Source organism: Triturus cristatus, chromosome 3_2 (assembly GCF_964204655.1).
Source record: "Triturus cristatus chromosome 3_2, aTriCri1.1, whole genome shotgun sequence".
Lineage (NCBI taxonomy): Eukaryota > Metazoa > Chordata > Amphibia > Caudata > Salamandridae > Triturus > Triturus cristatus.
Genome location: NC_140584.1, coordinates 1,042,253,730 through 1,042,278,201, shown reverse-complemented (window position 1 = coordinate 1,042,278,201; position 24,472 = coordinate 1,042,253,730). Strand labels below are relative to the sequence as shown.

The 24,472-nt window shown below is 43.8% G+C and overlaps 1 protein-coding gene across 3 annotated transcripts in view; it reads right to left on the bottom strand.

Moving 5' to 3' along the window:
• Positions 1–18,319: 18,319 nt before the first annotated feature.
• Positions 18,320–24,472, bottom strand: part of MTMR4 (myotubularin related protein 4) — a 651,646-nt gene continuing 645,493 nt past the window's right edge. For all 3 annotated transcript variants that reach the window (XM_085649730.1, XM_085649731.1, XM_085649732.1), the window contains one exon: positions 18,320–20,624. In XM_085649730.1, coding sequence (XP_085505856.1) covers positions 20,447–20,624 — 178 coding nt within the window. In that variant the 3' untranslated portion in view covers positions 18,320–20,446. The remainder of the gene's footprint in view (positions 20,625–24,472) is intronic.

Here is a 24,472-nt window from a genome sequence, read left to right as displayed (position 1 = left end):
AAGGCTGAATCCTGATGCCCCTCTTGTATCCCAAGCAGTCCGATCCTCTGCCTGCCCCTCAGGGTTCTACTTTACATTTTTTGTAGTGTTCACAAACTTATGGACGATGATCTTCCGGAAGACAATACTATGAAGGTCTGTCTAAGCTTTTTTTTTCCACGACTAGGGCACTTCACAAACAGTGTTTCAGGAAAAAAAAAAAAACATTCCCGTCAGAAAATATTGAAAAATATCTCTAGTTCTAAAGTACATCGAGTGATGACATTTAAATCAGATTTAAAAGAAAAAAAGAGTTTTGGAAAATAAAGCCAAGACAACCGAGCTCAGTGCTCCAGGACCCTGATAAAAAAAAAGCTGGAAAAATCAACTGACTTGTCACCCCTAGTGCATGATGCGACACTGGAGCAAGGGTGAGGTATAAAAGGCACAGTGCAAGTTTAATGATCTAGCTGTATAGTATTAAAATTGACCTGCACTTCCTTTATTTTTCCATTTAAAACAAGAGGTGACATATTTCTAAACACTTTATCCCATCTGTATTTTTGAAATGAAACAATGAAACGCCCATTTTTTCTGTGTGTGTGTGTGTGTGTGTGTGTGTATATATGTATGTATATATATATATATATATATATATATATATATATATATATATATATATAAATATCTCAAAAAAGTAAGCAAAAAACTCTTGGTAGTTTTCCATCAACACTAGTTAGTTACCAAGTTTAGGTGGAAGGCAGCTCCTTTATTAGAGAACCCTACAACATCTCCGACCCTCTGGCTTTGTCAGTCTCTAGCTTGGTGTGGATGTCACAGTGCTTACTATGCTTAAAAAATATGCTGGAGAAAAACAGACATTTGAGGTGAGCAGATTAAGTGTTGGTGGTGTTGTAAGGTACTCCATATAAAGAAACTGCTCCCCAGCTAAACTTGGGAACTGCCTAGAGTTTTTAGTTTCCTTTTTTGCATATTTTAAGTGGCACTCGCACCCTGAGAGGGTACTGTTGTATATTACACACACCCAAATATCTCTCACTCTCCATCATATATATATATATATATATATATATATATATATATATATATATATTCACTGAAAAAACCATAGGTTTCACACACGTTATAGTTAGGAATTTTACTGATAAAAAACCAATGAAATTCCCACGTTATAGTTAGTGCAGGAAACTATAACTCACGCGACCGCAATCCTCTGCTGATGCTAATACTGTATTTAGACACTTATTTGCCCATGTCTTCTTCCATAAATTTTTAGCTATACATATATTACAAATATTTTTTTTTCATAAAGACACATATGTCATCAGCAGAAGATTGCGGTCGCGTGAGTTATAGTTTCCTGCACTAACTATAACGGGGGAATTTCATTGGTTTTTTATCAGTAAAATTCCTAACTATAACGTGTGTGAAACCTATGGTTTTTTCAGTGAATTTGTACGGTTTTTTAAATGCCAAGTTACTTTACGCCATTCGTGGCGTGCGCGCCCACTTAACGCAGTTCGTTCCGTGCGCGCACGGTGCGCTTCGCGCACCCACTTTACACAGTTAGTGCCGTGCACGCACGGTGGGCACGCGGTGCGCTACGCACACCGCGTGCCCACGTTACGCTAGATGTGCCATGTACGCACGATGCGCTTCGCGCACCGTGCGCACATGGAGGACATATTATGCGCTTCCTTGTGATAGGTAATCTGTTGAAATTTTTTGGGGAAATGCTGTGCTCTTATATGCCATGCACAAATGGTGGCCTTCGGCCACCATTTGCACACGGGGTGGAGAGAGTGGGTTTTTTTTTTTTTAATAATTATTTACCGTACGCGTACGGTAAGCGTACGGTAAGCGTAATCGGCGAAATTTTTGAAAAATAAAAAATTACCGTTTTTTGCCTTGGGGGATCTTTGAAGACTCAACTAACATGGTTATGTGCATGGGCGCTGTCTAAACAGCCCCTTTATATGTTTTTGGCATTTGTTTATCAGCTCCCCCCTCAGAGTGCGAGAGAGAAAATGGCGGCCGCCGCTTCCTGGTTTCGACCGATTCGAATGTTTACTAAGATCTAAGGGCCAATCAGAATCGCGCTCGCGCACGCCACCGTACGCGTACGGTAAGCGCACCGTAAGCTGGCTCAGATATATATATTGATTTAAAGGCTATTTTCTCAGAATCTACTGAACAGATTTACACCAAACCTACAAAAGGCACTTCCTTGACCTGAGGACTACCTCTCTGCCAAATTTCAAGTAATTCTGTTCAGCCGTTCGGGCTGTAGCTGTGTCTAAAGGTCCTATGGAAAAATGCATGGGAAAAACGCGTTTTGGGACCCCCCTTTTATCTCAGCCCCCGCTTGACGAATCCCCCCGAGACTTTCAGGGTAGGAGCGGAGCGTAGCGCCCCACCTATTTTGAAAAATTTGCGAGGATTCGTCAACCGGCGCCAAAGTTATTCAAAATAGAATGTTGCGGATTTCCTATGGAAACGTGGTCCTAACTATAACTACCTACTGGCGACCGCCAGTAGGTAATATATATATATATATTATCTACTGGCGGTCGCCAGTAGATAGTTATAGTTAGGACCGTGTTTCCATAGGAAATCTGAAAATTCTATTTTGAATAACTTTGGCGTCGGTTGACGAATCCTCACGAAATTTCAAAACTAATGGGGCGCTCCACTCAGTGGGGGCCGAGAAAAAAGGGGGGTCCCAAAACGCGTTTTCCCCATGCATTTTGCCATAGGACCTTTAGTTGAAGGTACAGCCCGAACGGCTGAACAGAATTACTTGAAATTTGGCAGCGAGGTAGTCCTCAGGTCAGGGAAGTGCCTTTTGCAGGTCTGGTGTCAATCTGTTCAGTAGTTCCTGAGAAAATAGCATTTAAAAGCATATAAATATCTATAAGCGCGTACCGTGCGCGCACCGTGCGAGCACCCTAACGTGCGCGAGCGTAATTCTGATTGGTGGTTACATGTTAGTCAACGTTCGAATCGGTCGAAATCAGGAAGTGTCGGCCGCCATTTTGTTTGTTTTCAGTGCGAGAGTGAAAAAGGAAGGTGGCGAACGTGAAAAGGGGACAGGGTAGAGAGTTCCTGACCCCCTAGCCTTTGTCAGGGGGTCCCTGAAGGACCCCGAAGGCAGAAAAAAAAAAATTAATACGTAGTTTATTGTAAAATAAATATATAAAAAAATAATAATACATACATAACTTAGCATTTAAAAAACCGTACAAATTCACTGAAAAAACCATAGGTTTCATACACGTTATAGTTAGGAATTAGCATTTAAAATACCTTGCAAATACACTTAAAAAAAACATATGTTTCACACGTTATAGTTAGGTGGATATTTCACTCGTAAAAAACCAATGAAATTCCACCGTTATAGTTAGTTCAGATAACTATAACTCGCACGACCGCCACTCTATCACAAGGATGATGTCATCAGTGATGTCATGAGTGATACCACTGACCATGTCATGAGTGATGTAATATGTGACGTCATCAGCAGTGCATTGTGGGCGCGCGAGTTATAGTTATCTGAACTAACTATAACGGGGGAATTTCATTGGTTTTTTATGAGTGAAATATCCACCTAACTATAACATGTGTGAAACCTATGGTTTTTTAAGTGAATATATATATATATATATATATATATATTACCTACTGGCGGTCGCCAGTAGGTAGTTATAGTTAGGACCCTGTTTCCATGGGAAAACCGCAACATTCTATTTGGAATAACTTTGGCGCCGGTCGACGAATCCTCGCGAAATTTTCAAAATAGGTGGGGCGCTACGCTCCGCTCCTACCCTGAAAGTCTCGGGGGGATTCGTCAAGCGGGGGCTGAGAAAAAAGGGGGGTCCCAAAACGCGTTTTTCCCATGCATTTTTCCATAGGACCTACAGCTACAGCCCGAACGGCTGAACAGAGTTACTTGAAATTTGGCAGAGAGGTAGTCCTCAGGTCAAGGAAGTGCCTTTTGTAGGTCTGGTGTAAATCTGTTCAGTAGTTCCTGAGAAAATAGCATTTAAATCAATATATATATCTGAGCCAGCTTACGGTGCGCTTACCGTGCGCTTACGGTAAGCTTACCGTACGCGTACGGTGCCGTGCGCGAGCGCGAATCTGATTGGCTGTTAGATCTTAGTAAACATTCGAATCGGTCGAAACCAGGAAGCGGCGGCCGCCATTTTCTCTCTCGCACTCTGAGGGGGGGTTGAAAAATAAAGGCCAAAAACATGTAAAGGTGCTGTTTAGACAGCTCCTAAGCACCTAGCCATGATGAAGGAGTCCCCAAAGATCCCCCAAGGCCAAAAAGGCAATTTTAATTTTTTTGAATATTTCGCCGATTACGCTTACCGTACGTGTACGGTAAACATTTTTTTACAAAAAAAAAAATTATCCATACTCTCCCCACCCCCGTGTGCAAATGGTGCCCGAAGGGCACCATTTGTGTAAGGCATAGCATAATACTGAAAAAGTAAAAGATTACCTTTTACAACGAAGCGCATAATATGTACTCCATGTGCGCACGGTGCGCGAAGCGCATCGTGCGTACATGGCCCATCTAGCGTAACGTGGGCACGCGGTGCGCTACGTGCCCACCGTGCGTGCACGGCACTAACTGCGTAAAGTGGGCGCGCGGAACGAACTGCGTTAAGCGGGCGCGCACGCCACGAATGGCGTAAAGTAACTTAGCATTTAAAAAACCGTACAAATTCACTGAAAAAACCATAGGTTTCACACACGTTATAGTTAGGAATTAGCATTTAAAAAACCTTGCAAATTCAGTGAAAAAACCATATGTTTCACACATGTTATAGTTAGCTGGACATTTTACTGATAAAAAACCATTGAAATTCCCCCGTTATAGTTAGTGCAGGCAACTATAACTCACGCGACCGCAATCCTCTGCTGATGACATATGTGTCTTTATGAAAAAAAAATATTTGTAATATATGTATAGCTAAAATTTAATGGAAGAAGACATGGGCAAATAAGTGTCTAAATACAGTATTAGCATCAGCAGAGGATTGCGGTCGCGTGAGTTATAGTTGCCTGCACTAACTATAACGGGGGAATTTCAATGGTTTTTTATCAGTAAAATGTCCAGCTAACTATAACATGTGTGAAACCGCAGCTCCGTTTTGGAAATCCATCTGCCGGACGCGTTTCAGAGCAACCATTGCTCTTTCTTCAGAGGCAATTTAAAAGCACATCTCGTTTTGATGCTCCCACAGTTCCCTGCGTGTTTAATTAATTAATAGGCCTCTGGTGTGCCCTTCTGAGTAGAATCAATTACACTGCACGCCGGAACCTGTAGTTTCAATACTTGCATGATTTTAATCCTCCAATGGATGTGTGCATATTCAAAACATTTCTGGATCGATAAAAGCCCTTCAGTGGGCCCCAGAGCTGGAAGCATGTTTCGTATTTATGGAGGATTCGCACCACCCTAATATTGAATATGGGACCGTAAGATTTGGAACTTTGCTGAATCTGAAGGCGGCACAGCTGGTTTAATAATTTTGTGAAACCGGACTTTCATACTGAGGCTCACTCGAGAGCTAAGCACTGTGTGTCCTTTAAAATGCAGAATTCACACAAAACCCACTGGAGGGAAATAATTGAACGCTAAAATGGTACCACAAGTTCCGGAATGCTTTGCAGGGAGACCTATAAGGAAGGCACATCGGAGGCCTAATTAATTTGAAAGCAGGAAGTTGGAACTGTGGCAGCGCGAATTGTTTGTGTGTTCTGGTGCCTTTGAGAAAGGAGCATGAAGCTTCGAAATGCATTAGGCAAAAGGATGGAAAAAGATCGGAATGAAATGCCTGTTTCCTTTTGAAATAAAGGATTGTGAAAATCACCGGCTGGGGGTGCGTCCTCAATGCAGGGCATTCTTTGGAAATATATATATATATACATCACCTCCACATATTCTTTGCTTGAAAGAATACAATTCCGGACACTCCACAGAGCTTAGATGCTATTTATTGCAGACAGGATAGCCTCCAACTGACCCGTTTCGCGTTTACGGCTTTGTCACGGTAAGGCAAGGCATGTTACACTTCCATTTTCATACAATAGTGATTCAACATAGAAAGAGGATCTGCAGGCTACAGACAGAAAACTCTTGGGTGCCATCTTATACTGGTTAAATCTCTGTTTTTAAAAGGCATAATGTAATTCATACTGTTGAGTGCAAGTGCTTATATTCACAACATTGTTCTAAGCTGCAAATATCAAACAATTTAAAAGCTTATATTTCGCTTACTATAACGCACTAAAGATGTCAATACCTGATATTTCTACAATTCTACAGTTGTTTAAAACCTGCACCTTCCTTGCAGTAAAAACAATGTTCTATTCTAAAGGCAAAGTGCATGTGCATTCACAGTTCTAGACATCTCAGAACGAGTCCGGATAATATAAATCAATCCGACTCCTGCTGCACATTTTCTGAATACGCTGAGTACTTATTACAAATCAAACCCATCAGTTGGCCCAACTGCCAACATCTCATCTCTCTTTGACTGAGGTGAGACAGCAGCTCCGATCCTACTCGACCCATCAGCAGCCTTCTACACCATATCCCATCTCACCCTCATGGAGGGAACTGCCTAAACTGATCCGGAGCGCTTCTTCCCGACCGCTTCGACTCCCCAGACCCGAGTTGTGTGGAAAGAATTCTGGACTCAATTCGGTCCCAATGCTTTCTGAACGAGATTGTAATCGGGCACACAGTTGTTAATTATTGTTAATAAATTAATTGATACTTATTTTAGGTAATAGTTTATTTTTGTGTGTGTTTTTTTTTTAAAGAAGTAAAGGTTGGGTATTAAATATATGTTACTTACTTTATAATTAGTTGTTTAATAGTAATAGTTTTTAATTTTAAACTAAGTTTTAATTGTGTAAATTATTATTTAGCAGTTTAATGTAGGTGTGTGTTGCTGGGATTATAGGGTTAAAGTGTGGGAAGTTAATTAATTTGTATTTGATTTTTTAAAATTGATAACATTTCTTTAATTGGTAATTAATTATGGAAGTATATTTATGTGTTTAGAAGCGTGTTGTGATTTGTGTGGTGTTACAGGGTAGAAATAAAATGTGTTTGCAAATGATTTCTAGTTAGAAATATTTATTTTCAAATATATTTTTCTATTTTATATAGTATTTGTAGGTATTTGTCATATGTAATTAATATTATAATATGTTTTTGTTTTTTATATTTTTATATTTAATATATTTGTGTTTTTAATTTGTAACATTTTTAAAAAAAGATATCTTGTATATTATTTTATTTTTGACAATTTTTTTTTGCTTATAATTTTTAACTGACTGGAGTGGGAATAGTAAATTTTAGCATTCCGCTATCCAACACTTTCCATACTGTTGCACTCACTGGAGTGGAACAGTAATTTTTACCCCTCCGCTGTCCAACAGTTTCCCTACTGTTGCACTCACTGAGGTGGGAATAGTAATTGTTACCCCTTTGCTATCCAACACTTTTCCCTACTGATGAACTCACTGGAGTGAGAATAGTAGTTTTCCCCCTCCGCTATCCAACACTTACCTTACTGTTGCACTTGATGGAGTGCGAACAGTAATTTGTACCCCTACGCTATCCAACACTGTCCCTACTGTTGCACTGACTGAAGAGGGAATAGTAATTTTTACCCCTTTGCTATCCAACACTTTCCCTACTGGAGTGGGAATAGTAAATTTTACCCTTTCTGTATCCATCACTTTCCCTACTTTTGAATTGGAGTGGAAATAATAATTTTTACATCTCCCCTATCCAACACTTTCCCTACTGTTGCACCTACTGTATAGGAAATGTAATTTTAAATATTTTTTAATAGTTTAATGTTTAAATTTATTATAGACTGTTTTTTTCTTATATTTTCAATTACTGATATATATCTTAATATTTTTATATAATTTTAAACATATAAAATACATTAACATTAATAGTTTATTGTTTAAAGTAACTATATATATATGTATAAATTAATGTTTCCGTTTAACTCTTTAAATTAAGTTTATTTGTTATATTTTGTTTAAATGTATATTACATTTATTTGATTTTGCTATGATTTTTTCTTATTATATATATATATATATATATATATATATATATATATATATATATATATATATATATATATATATATATATATATATATATATATATTCACTGAAAAAACCATAGGTTTCAGGGGTGTTATAGTTAGCTGGACATTTCCCTCGTACAAAACCCTAGAAATTCCCCTGTTATAGTTAGTTCAGCTAACTATAACTCGCGCCCCCGCAATGCACTGCTGATGACGTCACATATTACATCACTCATGACATGGTCAGTGACATCACTGATGACATCACTGATGACGTCATCCAGTGAGTATGTGTTTCTGTAAAGTTTTAATATGTTTTATATATTTATAGGGAAAGGCCTGTTGAAGAATGAGTGGGTGTACAAGTGTGTGAATGGATGATTTTATAGGTGTGTGACTGACTCTATAAGTGAGTCATTAAATGTATCTTACTGGAGACTAGTGACTAAACTCTGTGAATGTCTGTATATGTCTGCGTGTTGGTGTATAAGTGGCTACATGGTTTTGTGAATAGCTATATGAGTGTCTATATGGGTTATTGATTGGTTGTCTGAGTATCTGTATGTGTGCCTGAGTGTTTGTGTGGGTGGGGTGTGTGTGACTCTGTGTATAGATGTGCGAGTGGGTGATTCACTGTGTGCATAGTTTGAAGTGTGCATCTGTGATGGACTGTATGGGTGGGTGAGTGTGTGTATGGGTGTGTTAGTGAGTGAATGTATATCTCATTGGTACATGTGTGAGTAACTACATATATGAAAGGCAGTATATATGTGTGTTAGAGTATATAAATGGCTATAAGTGAGAGTTTGTGATTGTGAGAGTAGCTGCATGGATGAGTGTTTGCTTGTATTAGTGATTGTATAAAAACGTAAGAATGTGCTCGTATTTGTATGAGTAAGTGAGCTGATGTATGTATAACTGTATAGGTGAGTAAATGGTTGTGTGATTATTATTTGCATGACTGCCTAGGTGTGTGAGTACCTCTATGGATAAGTGGCGGTGTGTGAGTGTCTATGTAGGTGTATAAATGCATACGATAGTCCTGTACTGAGTGGCTGTAAGTATGAGTGACTGTACAGGTGAGTGAGTGGAGGTGTATGCAGACCTAAGAGTTAATGAGTGGGTATGTAGTTATTGGTATTGGAGTATCTATGGTTTTCAAAATGGCCATCTGAAATTTTGAGTCGGTGTATCAAAGTTTATATTAGGTTGTGAGAAGATGCACTAATTTATCACATGGATGACGTCATCAGTGATGTCATCAGTGATGTCATTTGAGATATCATCAGTGATGTCACTGACCATGTCATGAGTGATGTAATATGTGACGTCATCAGCAGTGCATTGCGGGGGCGCGAGTTATAGTCAGCTGAACTAACTATAACAGGGGAATTTCTAGGGTTTTATATGAGGGAAATGTCCAGCTAACTATAACACCCCTGAAACCTATGGTTTTTTCAGTGAATTTCTAAGGTTTTTTAAATGCCAATTCCTAACTATAACGCCCCTCAAACCTTTGGTTTTTTCAGTGAATATATATATATATATATATATATATATATATATATTCACTGAAAAAACCATAGGTTTCAGGGGCGTTATAGTTAGCTGGACTTTTAACTCGTACAAAACCATAGAAATTCCCCCGTTATAGTTAGTTCAGCTAACTATAACTCACGCGCCCGCAATGCACTGCTGATGTTATGTTATGGTGATTTTTAAAGCGCGCGATTACCCGATAGGTGTCCTGGCGCTGATGACGTCACATATTACATCACTCATGACATGGTTAGTGACATCACTGATGACATCTCAAATGACATCACTGATGACATCATCCAGTGAATGTGTGTTTTTCTGAAAATTACATATGTTTTATATATGTATATCTCAAGGTCGATGGAAGAATAAATGGGTATATAAGGGTCTAAATGGATGATTTGTTTTTGAAAAATTGGTTGTATAACTGACTGATCTTAGTGAATACATGGCTTAGTGAGTAATGTTTAAATATGTAAATATCTGTATCAGTCTCTCACTTTGTGTATAAGTGGCTGCATGGGTTGGTGAGTAGCTACATGAGTGTCTATATAGGTTATTAGTTGGTTTTTTGAGTATCAGTATAAGTGTCTGATGTCTGTATGGTTCGGTGGGGGGTATTACGTAGTGCATAGGTGCATGAATGAGTGACTCACTGTTTGTATGTGTTGAAGACAGCATGTGTGCAGGACTGTATGGGTGGATGAGTGTGTGTATGGGTGTGTTAGTGTAACGCCCTGAACGTCTCAGGATCGTTTAACAGACACGACAATGAGGACGCAACCACTTGTGAAGGGTTAGTTCTTTTAATGAAGGCAAATAAAATACAAAGAACAAACAAAAGTTATAGTCACTGGAATCCTCCAGGCTAAGTACGTTACCAGCCCACAGCACGGATGGTCCTAACCGTCCTCTGCATATACGCCGATCCCGGCGTATGCCAACAGAGGGCAGAAATGAAATGGCCGACAATGCCAATCGGTAGGCTGTGAGGGGCACGAAGAGTGTTGGGGAGAATCGAGGAGTCAGGGAAACACCCAGCCGGGGTCTCTACCTGAAGGGAGCAGCCGCTCAACCTCTTCCTCAGACTGCACCGGGACGCGGAGTCACCTCCTGGTGATGCGTCACCGATACCCCAATCACAAGCAAGAAGACTGAACCGAGAGCAGCCGCTCGATCGATCCTGTGGACTTCCGAGTCTGTAACGCGGCAAACACCTCCTGGTGTGCGTTACAGCTGGCAGTCCCTGTGTCTCTGGTCGGGCTGGGAGTTACGACTCCAACCAGCAAAAGCGCCACTGCGCTTGGACTCAGCCGAGTCAAAAAGCGGAGCTCAATGGTTGACCGGTAGAGCTTCCGGGTCCTTCACAGGTGACGATGGGGCAAGACACGGCCCAGGGAGTAACGACTCGACCTACCTCCGTTCTTGCCTTACTGGAGCACCACTCCGGAACACTGCTCTTCACGAAGCAGGTACGTCGGTGTAAACACAATATCCAACAGCCTTGTACCTCCCGGTTCCTCCCTTTATAGGGCGTGTTTTCCTTGAGTTATGTAACAGCTCTCCTGTTTACATAAGGGCGTGTTTCCCTTGAGTTATGTAACAGCTCTCCTGTTTACATAAGGGCGTGTTTCCCTTGAGTTATGTAACAGCTCTCCTGTTTACATAAGGGCGTGTTTCCCTTGAGTTATGTAACAGCTCTCCTGTTTACATAAGGGCGTGTTTCCCTTGAGTTATGTAACAGCTCTCCTGTTTACATAACCTCTCAACCGCTAAGCATCCTGGGAGATGTAGTCCGTTTTCGCTGGTTACCGTTTTCCTCCCCTCGTATGACAGGAATTCTTGACAGTACATCCTCCCTCTCAGCGGCTCCCCACGGGTCCAGCGCTGGCAGGAAAACGCCGATGGAACAAGGAGACCAAGCGAGGAGCGTGAACCCCTTCAGCCGGTTCCCATGAATGCTCCTCCGGGCCATAGCCTTTCCACGCAACCAGGTACCACAGCTTCCCCCTGCGCCATTTGGACGCCCGTATGCCCGACACTTCATACTCCACCTCCGACTCCACGCATACCGGCCTAGGTGTCCCAGACGGCTTGGAGGGTGCTGGTTTGAGCAATGATACATGAAAGACAGGGTGTATCCGCAATGACTGGGGCAAGCACACCTTTACGTTCACGGGACCCATACACTTGGTAATTCGATAGGGGCCCATGTACTTGGGATGGAACACACTGTTCTTTCGAAACCTCATGTTTCTTGTGGATATCCAGACGTAGTCTCCAGTGCGGTACAGTGGCCCGGGCCTTCTCTTCCTATCTGCCGCAGCCTTGTATCTTCTCTTGGCCTCTATTAGGACAGCCCTTGAGCGCATCAACGTGTCTTTTATGTGTGCCACCCTGTCCGCTGTGGCGGGAATCCTGTCCTCTCTGAACGGATGTAGAAATGGCAAGAACCTGGGATGTTGGCCATAGTTGCTATAGAACGGAGATGACTGTGTGGAGCTGTGAGTGGCGTTGTTATAGGCTATCTCTGCAACCCATAGCAAGTCGACCCATTCTTCCCTGCCCTGGTCCACAAAACATCGCAGATACTGTTTGAGCGTTTGGTTCAGGCGCTCGGTTTGGCCGTCCGTTTGAGGGTGGTAGCTGGTGGACAGGGCGGTCTTAACATGCAGCGCAGTGCACCAAGTCTTCCAGAATTGCGCAGTAAACTGCGACCCCCGGTCCGACACGATCACCCCAGGTAATCCATGCAGTCGTACCACATTCTTTAGGAGTAGTGACGCCAATTCCCCGGCCGTAGGGACTCTCTTGCAGGGGATGAAGTGCCCCATTTTCGTCAAGTAATCCACCACCACCAGTATTGCCGTCATCCCCTAGTCTACCGGTAGGCCCACCACGAAGTCCAGTGATATGCTATCCCATGGTCTATCCGGGGTCGGAAGTGGATGTAAGAGCCCTTGGGTTCGGCCATGGTCGGCCTTCATGGTAGCACACGTAGGACACTCCTGTCCCCACCTCCTGACATCCACTCTCATGGTTGGCCACCAGAAATGCCGTCCCATGCTAGCCACCGTTTTTTCAAAGCCCAAATGACCTGCGCATGGAGAGTCATGGCACCAGATGAATGCTTGTTTCCTTAGCCTAGGCGTGGGTATCAATAGGCACCTGCCCTTCAGGGGTATCCCGTCCTTCAGCTGCCATTCTCTGTGACTGAGGAGCCACCTCCGCCATGCGAATGACCTGATCCCTCTCTTTATTCCCCTCAGGAAAGTATCCGGTTGGATAACCCCCAATACCATCCTCGGGGAAATGATGGAACGCTCGGTTGCAGGCAATGGTTCCTTAACTGCAGATTGACGGGACAGGGCGTCCGCCTTCCGGTTTTCCGTCCCCGGCCGATATGTGATGCGGAAGTTGAACCCCGCAAAGAAGATCATCCACCGCAGCTGCCTGGGAGAAAGGTGTCTAGTGGCCGTCATGAACTGTAGGTTCCGATGATCCGTGTACACCGATACCACATGTCTTGCCTCCATCAACCAATGCCTCCATTCGGTGAAGGCGTCCTTGATTGCGAGAAGCTCCTTCACCGCAATATGGTAGTTGCGTTCGGCGTCGTTGAGTTTGCGGGACATGTACGCAACGGGATGAAGCACCCCTGTGTCGTGGTCGCGTTGGGACAAGATAGCCCCCAGCGCCACATCCGACGCGTCCGCTTCCACCACGTAGGGGAGATCCGGATCGGGGTGAGCCAACACCGGCGCCTTACCAAAGGCGCTTTTCAGGGCCTCAAAGGCTTTGTTCGCTTCAGGGGACCAGACAAACTCCTTGGACTTCCTCAGTAGCTGTGTGATTGGGGCCACCACTCCTGAAAATCCATCTATAAACCGCCTGTAAAAGTTGGCGAAGCCAATGAAACTTTGGACGTCCTTCACGCTTTGGGGCACCGGCCATTCTTTCACCGCCTTGATCTTTCGTTCTGCCATCTCCTGTCCCTCTGGACTCAGCATCACTCCGAGGAATTCCACGGATGTGACGTGGAAGTCACACTTGCTGAGTTTACAAAACAGCATGTTTTCCCTCAGCTTTTGGAGCACAGCTTTGACGTGGTGTACGTGCTCCTCCACACTGGACGAATAGATGAGGATGTCGTCGATATATACGACCACGTAGATATCCAACTCCTCTCTGAATACCTCATTCAAAAAGTACTGAAAGGCTGCCGGGGCGTTGCACAGACCGAACGGCATGACGAGGTACTCAAAAAGGCCGAACCTGGTCTTAAAGGCGGTCTTCCACTCGTCTCCGTCCCTCATGCGCACCAGATGGTATGCCCCTTTCAAATCCAACTTGGTGTAGATACGAGCTTTCTTGACCTGTTCCAGAAGTACACTGATGAGAGGCAAGGGGTACCGATTTTTTATGGTTATCGCATTCAATGCCCTAAAGTCCACACAGGCTCTCAGCTCCCCATTAGCCTTCGGGATGAAGAAGAGTGGCGAGGCGGCCGGAGACTTGGACGGGCGGATGAATCCTAGCTTGAGGAGTTTATCCAGGTACCCCCGGAGATGCACGTTTTCAGGCTCCGTCAGGGCATACAGCCTGCCGCTGGGAACGCTGGCCCCTGGCACCAGGTCGATCTGGCAGTCAAACTGTCTATGTGGTGGTAGCACTTCTGCCTTCACCTCATCAAATACATCCTCAAAACTGTGATAAGCCTGGGGGAGAGCCACATCTTTTTCTGCCGCTGTAGCCACCGTCTGACTCCCGCTCTCATCTGCGTCAAGGGATTCCGTTCTTATTCCACAATGCAGGATGCAATACGGTGACGTCATTTCGATGCGATGTGTTGGCCAATCCACAAAGGGGTTGTGTTTCTGTAGCCACGGCAATCCCAATATGACGCCATATTGGGGCGCTCGGATGATGTTAAAATCGATTTGTTCCAAATGGTTCCTCCCATATCTCATCGGAAGGACCCCCGTGTGCTGTCCGATGGGCCCCGTCACCAATCGCCTTCCGTCTACCGCATAGACGTCTTCGGGAACTGCTTTGGGAAGAAGCACTAGCCCTAGCCTGCATGCCTCGTTGTGGTCCATAAACATGCCAGTGGCCCCTGAATCCACCATGGCCACAACGGGTATCCACTGGTCATGCACTCCCACGTGCACCGTGATAAACAGGTGTCGTTGTCCCTTAGTGACCGAGTTGGAAAGTGAAGGGATGGATGAGTGACTCCGAGATGCCCCTTCTCTGGTCTTGGAGTCCTCTAGTTTTCCGCCGGTATGTCCACCACGGCTGTTACCGACCGGTTGGCCCGATAACGTGACGTCTTCGGTTTGGCAGGGCATTCACGTACGTAGTGGCCTTTTTTGCCACAATATAGACACAATCCTTGTTTACGGCGTGACTCTTTCTCCGTGGCTGTGAGGCTCGCTCGTATTGCGCTGATGTCCATGGGTTCTCCCTTGGATGCGGTGGAAGTTTCAGGACTTCCCACCGTCACATAGGATGGAAGGGATTTTCCTTTTCTCCCATGATCCCCCTTTCTTTCACTTAGCCTATGTTCCAGCCGTAATACCAGGTTGATAAGGCCCTCACATGTCTTGGGTTGAGGGTCAATATGAGCCACGGCGTCCTTGAGCTCATCGCACAGCCCTTGATGGAAGAGCGCCGTCTGTTTAGCAACAGGCCACTTGGTTTCCGCAACCAGCCTTCGGAACGCGTTGAGATACTGCACCAGGTCGTTGGATCCCTGTCTCAACTCAAGCATTTCACGGTCCGCCGTGTACGAGTCAGCCCTTCTGTCGAATACCTTCAGGAATTCCTCGCGAAAAGCACCCCAATCACATAAGAGGGGGTCGTCCCTGCTCACCAGAGGTACGGCCCATTGTGCCGCGTTTCCAGCCAAATAGGATATAAGGAAAGCCACACGAGCCTGACTCGTGGGGAACGCCTTTGGTTTGCACGATAAATGTAGCGCCACTTGTGTGAGGAATACCTGCACTGTGTTAGGATCCCCACTGTACCTCTCTGGTGTTGCCAAGGGGATGGCTACCGGCATTTCCACTACTACCGCAGGGGTCTGGTTCGTGAGGGAGGTGCTGGGTGTGAGCGGGTCCAATTGGATAGCATCCAGTCTGGCTTTTACATCGGCTGTTTCTTGCCTAGAGGCAGCCACTTCAACTTGCATGGCCGCTAAAGCAGCCAGCACATCATCAAGTGTTGCCATGTCTGTTATCGACCGGGAGACAGTTAGTGTTATTAAGGTCGGATATTTTGTAACGCCCTGAACGTCTCAGGATCGTTTAACAGACACGACAATGAGGACGCAACCACTTGTGAAGGGTTAGTTCTTTTAATGAAGGCAAATAAAATACAAAGAACAAACAAAAGTTATAGTCACTGGAATCCTCCAGGCTAAGTACGTTACCAGCCCACAGCACGGATGGTCCTAACCGTCCTCTGCATATACGCCGATCCCGGCGTATGCCAACAGAGGGCAGAAATGAAATGGCCGACAATGCCAATCGGTAGGCTGTGAGGGGCACGAAGAGTGTTGGGGAGAATCGAGGAGTCAGGGAAACACCCAGCCGGGGTCTCTACCTGAAGGGAGCAGCCGCTCAACCTCTTCCTCAGACTGCACCGGGACGCGGAGTCACCTCCTGGTGATGCGTCACCGATACCCCAATCACAAGCAAGAAGACTGAACCGAGAGCAGCCGCTCGATCGATCCTGTGGACTTCCGAGTCTGTAACGCGGCAAACACCTCCTGGTGTGCGTTACAGCTGGCAGTCCCTGTGTCTCTGGTCGGGCTGGGAGTTACGACTCCAACCAGCAAAAGCGCCACTGCGCTTGGACTCAGCCGAGTCAAAAAGCGAAGCTCAATGGTTGACCGGTAGAGCTTCCGGGTCCTTCACAGGTGACGATGGGGCAAGACACGGCCCAGGGAGTAACGACTCGACCTACCTCCGTTCTTGCCTTACTGGAGCACCACTCCGGAACACTGCTCTTCACGAAGCAGGTACGTCGGTGTAAACACAATATCCGACAGCCTTGTACCTCCCGGTTCCTCCCTTTATAGGGCGTGTTTTCCTTGAGTTATGTAACAGCTCTCCTGTTTACATAAGGGCGTGTTTCCCTTGAGTTATGTAACAGCTCTCCTGTTTACATAAGGGCGTGTTTCCCTTGAGTTATGTAACAGCTCTCCTGTTTACATAAGGGCCTGTTTCCCTTGAGTTATGTAACAGCTCTCCTGTTTACATAAGGGCGTGTTTCCCTTGAGTTATGTAACAGCTCTCCTGTTTACATAACCTCTCAACCGCTAAGCATCCTGGGAGATGTAGTCAGTTAGTGAGTGAATGACTGTCTCAATAGTGTCTCTATGAGTAACTACATATGTTTTAAACTAGTATATGTGACTATTGGTGTATATAAGTGAGTATATGTGAGAGTGAGAGATTGAAAGAGTTCCTGTATGAATAAGTATGTGTTTCTATAAGTGATTGTTTAAAAGACTAAGTATGTGTAAGTTTCTGTAGAAGTAAGTGTGGTGGTGTGTGTATAACTGAATATGCAGGTAAACGGATGTTTGATTCTTTATTAGCATGAGTGACTATGTGTGTGAGTAACTTTATGGATGAATGGCGTTGTGTAACAGGATGTATAGGTGTATGAGTACATATGATGAGTGAGTACATGTATGAGTGACTGTATAGGACTGTTGGTGAATGAGTGGATGTGGATCTTACAATTACTGAATAGGTTGTTGTAACTGGTATTGGTATGTCCATTGTTTTGAACATTTTAATTTCTATTTTTGAATGTGTGTGTCAAAGGTTATATTAGGGGGAGAGGAGGTCTGCCACTCTATCACAAGGATGAGGTCATCAGTGATGTCATGAGTGATGTAATGAGTGATGTCACTGACCATGTCATGAGTGATGTAATATGTGACATCATCAGCAGTGCATTGCGGGCGCGCGAGTTAGTTAGCTGAACTAACTATAACGGGGGAATTTCTATGGTTTTGTACGAGTGAAAAGTCCAGCTAACTATAACGCCCCTGAAACCTATGGTTTTTTCAGTGAATTTTTAAGGTTTTTTAAATGCTAATTCCTAGCTATAACGTGCCTGAAACCTATGTTTTTTTCTGTGAATATATATATATACACACACACATACATGTATATTTGTTTTTGCAAAGTGCTTTAGAAACCAGAGCGTGGGCAAGACAATTCAGTGCTTATGACGATTGATGGGGATTCCCCTGGAAAATAATGTAGGTTATCTGAAGTCACACTGTGAGCAGAACCTTGCAGCACTACTAGGTGTCTTTCTAATGGTGTCTTTCAGAAGACTTAATTCCAAGTTCAATTCCTTGTCGAGAATCTAGTCTTCATATACTGGCTTCTGCGAACTCTGGTGTGCAATTAGGAAGTTACCGGTGTCCTTCCTACACTGACATGTTGGTTCCTTGAATTAAAAAGGAATGCAAAAGCATTTAGATCTGGAAAATGCATTGATGGAAAATTATCCAGATTATCAATCAAACACCAAAGCATTTCAAAGGGCTTTCCAAGCATATAGCGTTATCCAAGTACATATTTCACACACTCCCTAAATAAATCCCACATAAAACCTTGTTTTTAGTCATAGATTTTATTTTTGTACTCTTATTTTTATCTCACAACAATATTGAACTGACTTCCATTTGTGTTACTGGCCAGCACATCTTGTCGGTCCCATTGCTGTCACCACTATTTGGATGTGCTTGCAGCTGTTCTAGTTACCACAAAAGATCAGCAATAGGGTCCTTCTAGCTTTTTTCAACCAAGCACAATGCACCTCACAACTTCCAGAATCTGGCAACACCCTTGCAAACACGTGCCTACAGATTGAGGATATAGGTTTGCATGTTGTATATACCGTTCTAATATTGAGATCCGAGGAATGTAGCGAGTGAGGGGTTAATTAACAATATGGGTAGAAGAAAGAATTTGCGGTTAAGTGAGGCAACATGGAGCAGAAAAATGAGGGGAAATGAGCAGAGACTAGATGGCTGAACTGAGAGAAGAAAAAGACCAAACTCTTGACATTGTGAAACTCAGAAATTATGCTTGGGCAAAAGTATTGTTATGACTGTGGTGAACATTTGAGGGAACTTGAGAATACAGGAGTTCAGTCAATTGGTGGAATGCCTTGTGCACATACAATCCAGAAAATAAGGAGCAGCAGGGGATAAAGTGACAGAAATGAGGCCTTACACAGACTGAACCTAAGGAAAAGAAAAAATATAGTACCATAAAGAGGGAACAGTGATGAGAGGGAGCAAGAGGGGGAGGGGGGGGTGGGAGGGAAGGAGATTATTTACAAATTGAAGGTATGTAAATTTGTGAAGGGAAACCGGTACAGAAAATAACTGGAAAGAATACTGAGCTTCTAGTAAAGTAAACAGGAAAACAAAAAATTCAAAGAATAGTACCCATGGAAAACTGCAAAAAGGGTTAGTAAAGAGTTTATAAAGCAGAGTGGGAAAGCAGCCCAATAGCAATTAACCAAAACATGTTGCGATCATTGGTGCTAGTGAAAAAATTTAATTACAGAGGACTCCTCAATTACGTTGGCATTTTGGTATCAATGCGTCATCCCTTTTCTTGGATTACACTGGTAAGTGCACGAAAATATATAGCAGCATTGTTTTCGAAGCCCCTTGAAACACCTACAGCCAAGACATTACACCCCAGGACAACACAACAAAAGCTCTTCAACCTTGGAAGTATCACATCTTAATGGTAGAGAGCTATATGAAAACCAAGGAATAGAATTGGGAATAGTTGTTGTATAGGTGGATAGTCGAGCAATGACGTAGCTCGTCTGATCTGTAGACCACTCAGGATCCCATTGTGAACCAGCATGGAGTGTCAGGCAGTTGAGAAGAGAACCAAAAAAAGCAAGTGATATACAGAAATTAATGTTGTAACTTTCACAGTGACTTAGCTCCGCCCTTTATTAGCTGCACTCAACTGACACCTCCACAAGTTTAGCCTTAAGCTTAAAAACCTAGTTGCCTTTCGTCAGCTCTGGTCACACCAGTCTAATGTGGTAAGTGAGCATGCACTGCAAAGTAAATTAGAAGATAAGGAACCGTCGGTTTATGGAATGGCACATCTGCAAAACGTAATCCCTGGTTGGGACAGAGCAAACACATAGCGGCACTCCACATAGCCTCGCCATCAGCTACAGGCATGGTCAACTGTCAGAATTTGGAAATATAAGGTCACGAGATGGACTACGCAAAAACAGTGTTACGATGTCCAGGGCCAAGAATGACAAAACCAACATATCCTCCTTTCATGTGCAACTTTCTGTGAAGGAGGGCACGGTAAGGCCCTTCATCCATTTTCCCTTCTGCAGCAAAATAGGCAATTATGCACATTATAAAACGAACAGTCTTTTAATTTCACCCCAAATCTTCGGATTAGATTTTCATAGTGCAGTCATACCACAACTGCAGAACTCTCTAGAGCAGGAAGATACTGACGTACGAGGTCATCTCCTCTCGATAACTCCAGGTTAGGGTACCACAACTTGCCACCAACCAACAGTGCATTTCATCTCACTGTGGAAGTGATGAGAGCCCAAGATCTTTCAACTATATCAGAGGTGGAACATCTGCTTCAAGCAACCTTTTTGTCTCACTGCAAGGGACAAGGATGGGCTTTGAGAGGTTAGGCCATGAACATCAAGCTCAGGTCACTACTTCTTGAATTTCAGCTCGATGCTGTAGCAATGGGCTTCTTTAGCTGTTGACTCATAAGTTCTCTAGCTCGCGACACCTGAATCTGATCATAGCAAGAATTGCAGACAAGAACAGGATCATACAGCTGCTGATCAGGGATTGAAAGCTTCAGATGGCAACAACTGGCACAGAATACATTTCCACAGTTCCTGTCACCAAAGAAAAGGAAAGGGAGATTAAAAGCAAGACAAGAAACGTGCACCAAAAATAATCAAGACATACAGTTTTCTAGCCCAAAAGCAAAACAAGGTATTTCATGGGTAAGAAATGCACATTGTTATTTTTTTACATTATATAACTGAATCATTTGCAGAATTTTTATTTCGGTTTAGCGCAGTGCTGATTTTCTCCTCCAAACAATTTACAAGGAGGCCTTGAACCCAATATCACACTAGTTATGTAAGTGGGAACCTATTATGTGTGGTACAATGATCATGAGAAAAAAGACCTCCTAATTTCCCAATAGTGAATGAAGTCACAAACAATTGCAAAAGGATGATCAGCACACACTTATTTCCAAGCATAAATAAATGTTCTGAGATTATTCTCATGAAGCAAAGTACAAGAAATTTCATGGAGATATATTCCAAATTGTTTTGATAATCCTATATTCTTTTTATTCTTCACAGTGCAACCAACGTGTTTCGTCCGTTCACGGAACTTCTTCAGGGCTCAGTCACGTAATGCTTTTAAACAGTGGCAAATAGTCTTCAAAAGTTTAAAAACATAACATTCTTGTTCTGCTTGGTTATTAACCCTTTCTGTGCCCATGACGAGCTGGACTCGTCATGGAGCACAGTCACGCTGTGCCCATGACGAGTCCAGCTCGTCATGGCACCCACCCACGGGGGAAGCGCTGGCGCTCCCCCCCCTGAGTGGTGGATCTTTTTTTTTTTTTTACTGGGAAGGCAGGGGAAGACTTTCCCCTGCCTCCCCCCGCCCCCCGCGTCATCAATGACGTCAGCGCGCAAGGCGCGCTGACGTCATTGGAGGTCTCCCCTTTGCTCTCCGAGGCGCAGGAAGCCATTTGCTTCCTGCGCGTCGGAGAGTAAAGGTGAGTTTTGGGGCTGGGGAGGGGGGATTATTGCGATCGGTGGGTTAGGTAGGGTGGGGGCACAATGTTGGGGGGGTAGAAATGTTTTATTTCAGGCTCCGCTTTGTTCGTGTGCATGGATCCTTCAATTGCAGTTACTTTGAAGGTGAAATGGATCCAAAAAATAAACGCACGCTCTCGAGAGATGCCTTTTTCCTCTCGTTTTCTCTGTGAGGGGTGCTTCTAGCGTGGGATGGGGGGCGAAATAAAGTAAGCCATAGGGGTTGCAAAGTGGCCAGATTGATTTCATTTACATCCAAATACACCAGCATCACAGAGTTTGCCAGTGAAGCGCTACTTTCGTTTTCTCTTCTTTCTTTGAACAACATTGTTGTTCCCATGGGGGGGCGAAATAAAGTAAGACAGAGGGGTTGCAAAGTGGCCACATTGTTGTTTCCAGGGTGGGAGTGTACCATTCCTGGAGGTACTGCAATACCTGGTTGATGGGTAAATTGGAAAACACAATGTGCACCATGGCTCTATGTTTATGGATGTGGTCTACCATACTGCTTATGTTTTGTAAGGATGTAAGCAATGGGCAGTGAAACGGTTCCCTCATGTTTTCAGGTGAAACCACTCGCTGATTTCTGAATAGTTAGTGAGAGATCGTTTAGGTAACCATGTTGTTTCTGCTTACATTTCACATGCTTTGCATTCCCTATGAGTGGTTGCTTTTTTTTTTTTTTTTAGGCAGCGTATTACTCTTATCAAGTGCATAATTTGAATTGAGCCACATCCAAGTGTTTATAGCGGGCACAATTAGGTTATAGCTGAAGGCAGTGCGAGTTTCTCTCAGTGGGCAAGTATGGCGTTCAGTGGGGATGTGGCACTATGGCCAGAGCTGTCGAATTTGGAACTGGGTAACCGGGTTCAGCATTCATGACCAGTCCACCACACCACTGTACTGAGGGAGCACATTCCCATGCTAGACCGTAGAAGGCCGTAGAAGGCCCCACTAGACCTTAGAAGGCTTGATGTCTTAGCACAAGCAGGTGTACTGTAGTGGTGTCAATTGTGGGTAATCCTTGAAGGCCTGTCCACCACAATCCATACTGAAGTTCATCTCCAGTGTTGCTCACAGGCCTACGAAGCAGCACACCCTAGAGCAACAGTGATCCAGTCGCTGTGACTGTCACTGAGGTCACATGAACCTTGAGCAGGTTAGGGCGATGCGAACGGTGTGACCTCACTGGGTACCTATTTCGGGTGGGTGTTTGCATTGTGCTGAGGGGATTACCAGGAAATTATTCACGCAGCTCTCTGATGGATGTCACATGAGGTAAAATACTGCAATAAATGGCAGACACTCTGAAAACAAGAGCAAACGTTATGTTACATGAGGCAATGGTGGTAATTGTGCATGTATCAAAAGCAAACAAAATACAAGAGGTAGCAAACAATACGTTACAAGAGGAAAAGTGACATGTATGCAACTTACAAAAGAGTACAAAGTGCAAGTAGAGGTATAAAAGTGCAATAAATGGCAGACACGCAAAACACAGGAACAAACTGGGAAGGCGCTTCTACGGGCATGGAGAATAGAATTTCCTATAATGTAAAGACTTCCTTCAGACAATAGAGAGGGTGTGAATTAAGTTTGGAAGTGTCTTTGCAGGAGGAGAACTTTGAGGTCAGTTTTGAAGGACTGGGAAGAGGGAGGGGGTGGTCCGGAGCTGAGGCTCAGTTCCAGATTCTCGCCGCGTTGCTTGTAAAGGATTGGGCCATCGATCTTTCCTTCTTGAAAGTGGGAGGTTCTAGTAATACATTTTGCGCAGTACGTGATGGTCTAGAGCATTATATGCATATGTGACAAAGTTTTTTTCTCCTTTTTATTCTAGTCTAAAGCTTTTCGACAGTGGTTGTTCTGCAGTTCTGTGTAGTTGCATTGTTTTGGTAAGAATTTTTTTTTTGTTGTATTTACTCCAAATGAGCAATATTATAATGTCTGAATGATTTTTTTTTTGTAAGTGATGTCATAATGGCGACATATTTAGTTAGTGGCTTGAGCATGAAATTCTTTACGATGTGTTTTGCATAGTCTTATGTGTAATTGCTTTTCTCTTTCTTTTTTAGTGGGATATTGTTGATCCATACTATGTCTGTACAGAGTAGGTGGTGGTGAGTAGTTTAGCTGCCTCTGGCAAGTGAGTGGTATTGTTTTGGAGTATATATGAGTTTTTGATAAAGGTGCTTTTGGTTTATTACTTATTTTATAAAGTGTTTGTTGTTGTTGACTTGTTTGACAAGTTTCCTTTATTAGTAAGCAATATGGCTAGCCGTAGAATGACTGCTCAACAGGTGGTCGGTATGCTTCTTGAATCTTCCTCGGAGCATGATTATGAGACTAACAGTGCGTCTGAGGGAGAGGAGGGAGGGGAAGATTTTGGCAGTGAGTTTTCACTCAACATGGAATCATCGGATGAAGGTACTCTCAGTGCAGATGAAGCAACTCGAAGTGCGGATGAAGTGCCTGTCTTAGAGGAGGAAGCTGCTGTGCCGATGGTGCAAGAGGCATCTGGATTGCAGTCTGAGGCTGCTAGGCTTCCTACTGGAAGTGCTGGACTTTGGGTTGATCCAAACATGGTGCAGCCGGTGTTGCCTGCCTTTAGCGGTGATGCAGGGTGTACAGTGCTTTGTGAAAATGTTTTGCCTATACAGTTTTTTCAGTTGTTTATGGATGATGTATTTTTGGGCGAGATTGTTGATTTTGGGCGAGATTGTTGAGCAGACGAATTTGTATGCTGAACAGTTTTTGAGGGACAACAGCGACAAACTTAGGCCCCAGTCTAGAGCTACCCGGTGGACTCCCACATATCTGGAAGAGATTAAGAACTTTTGGGGTTTGACTTTATTGATGAGTGTGGTAAGGAAGCCAACCTTGGCTTCATATTGGTCTACTAGCCC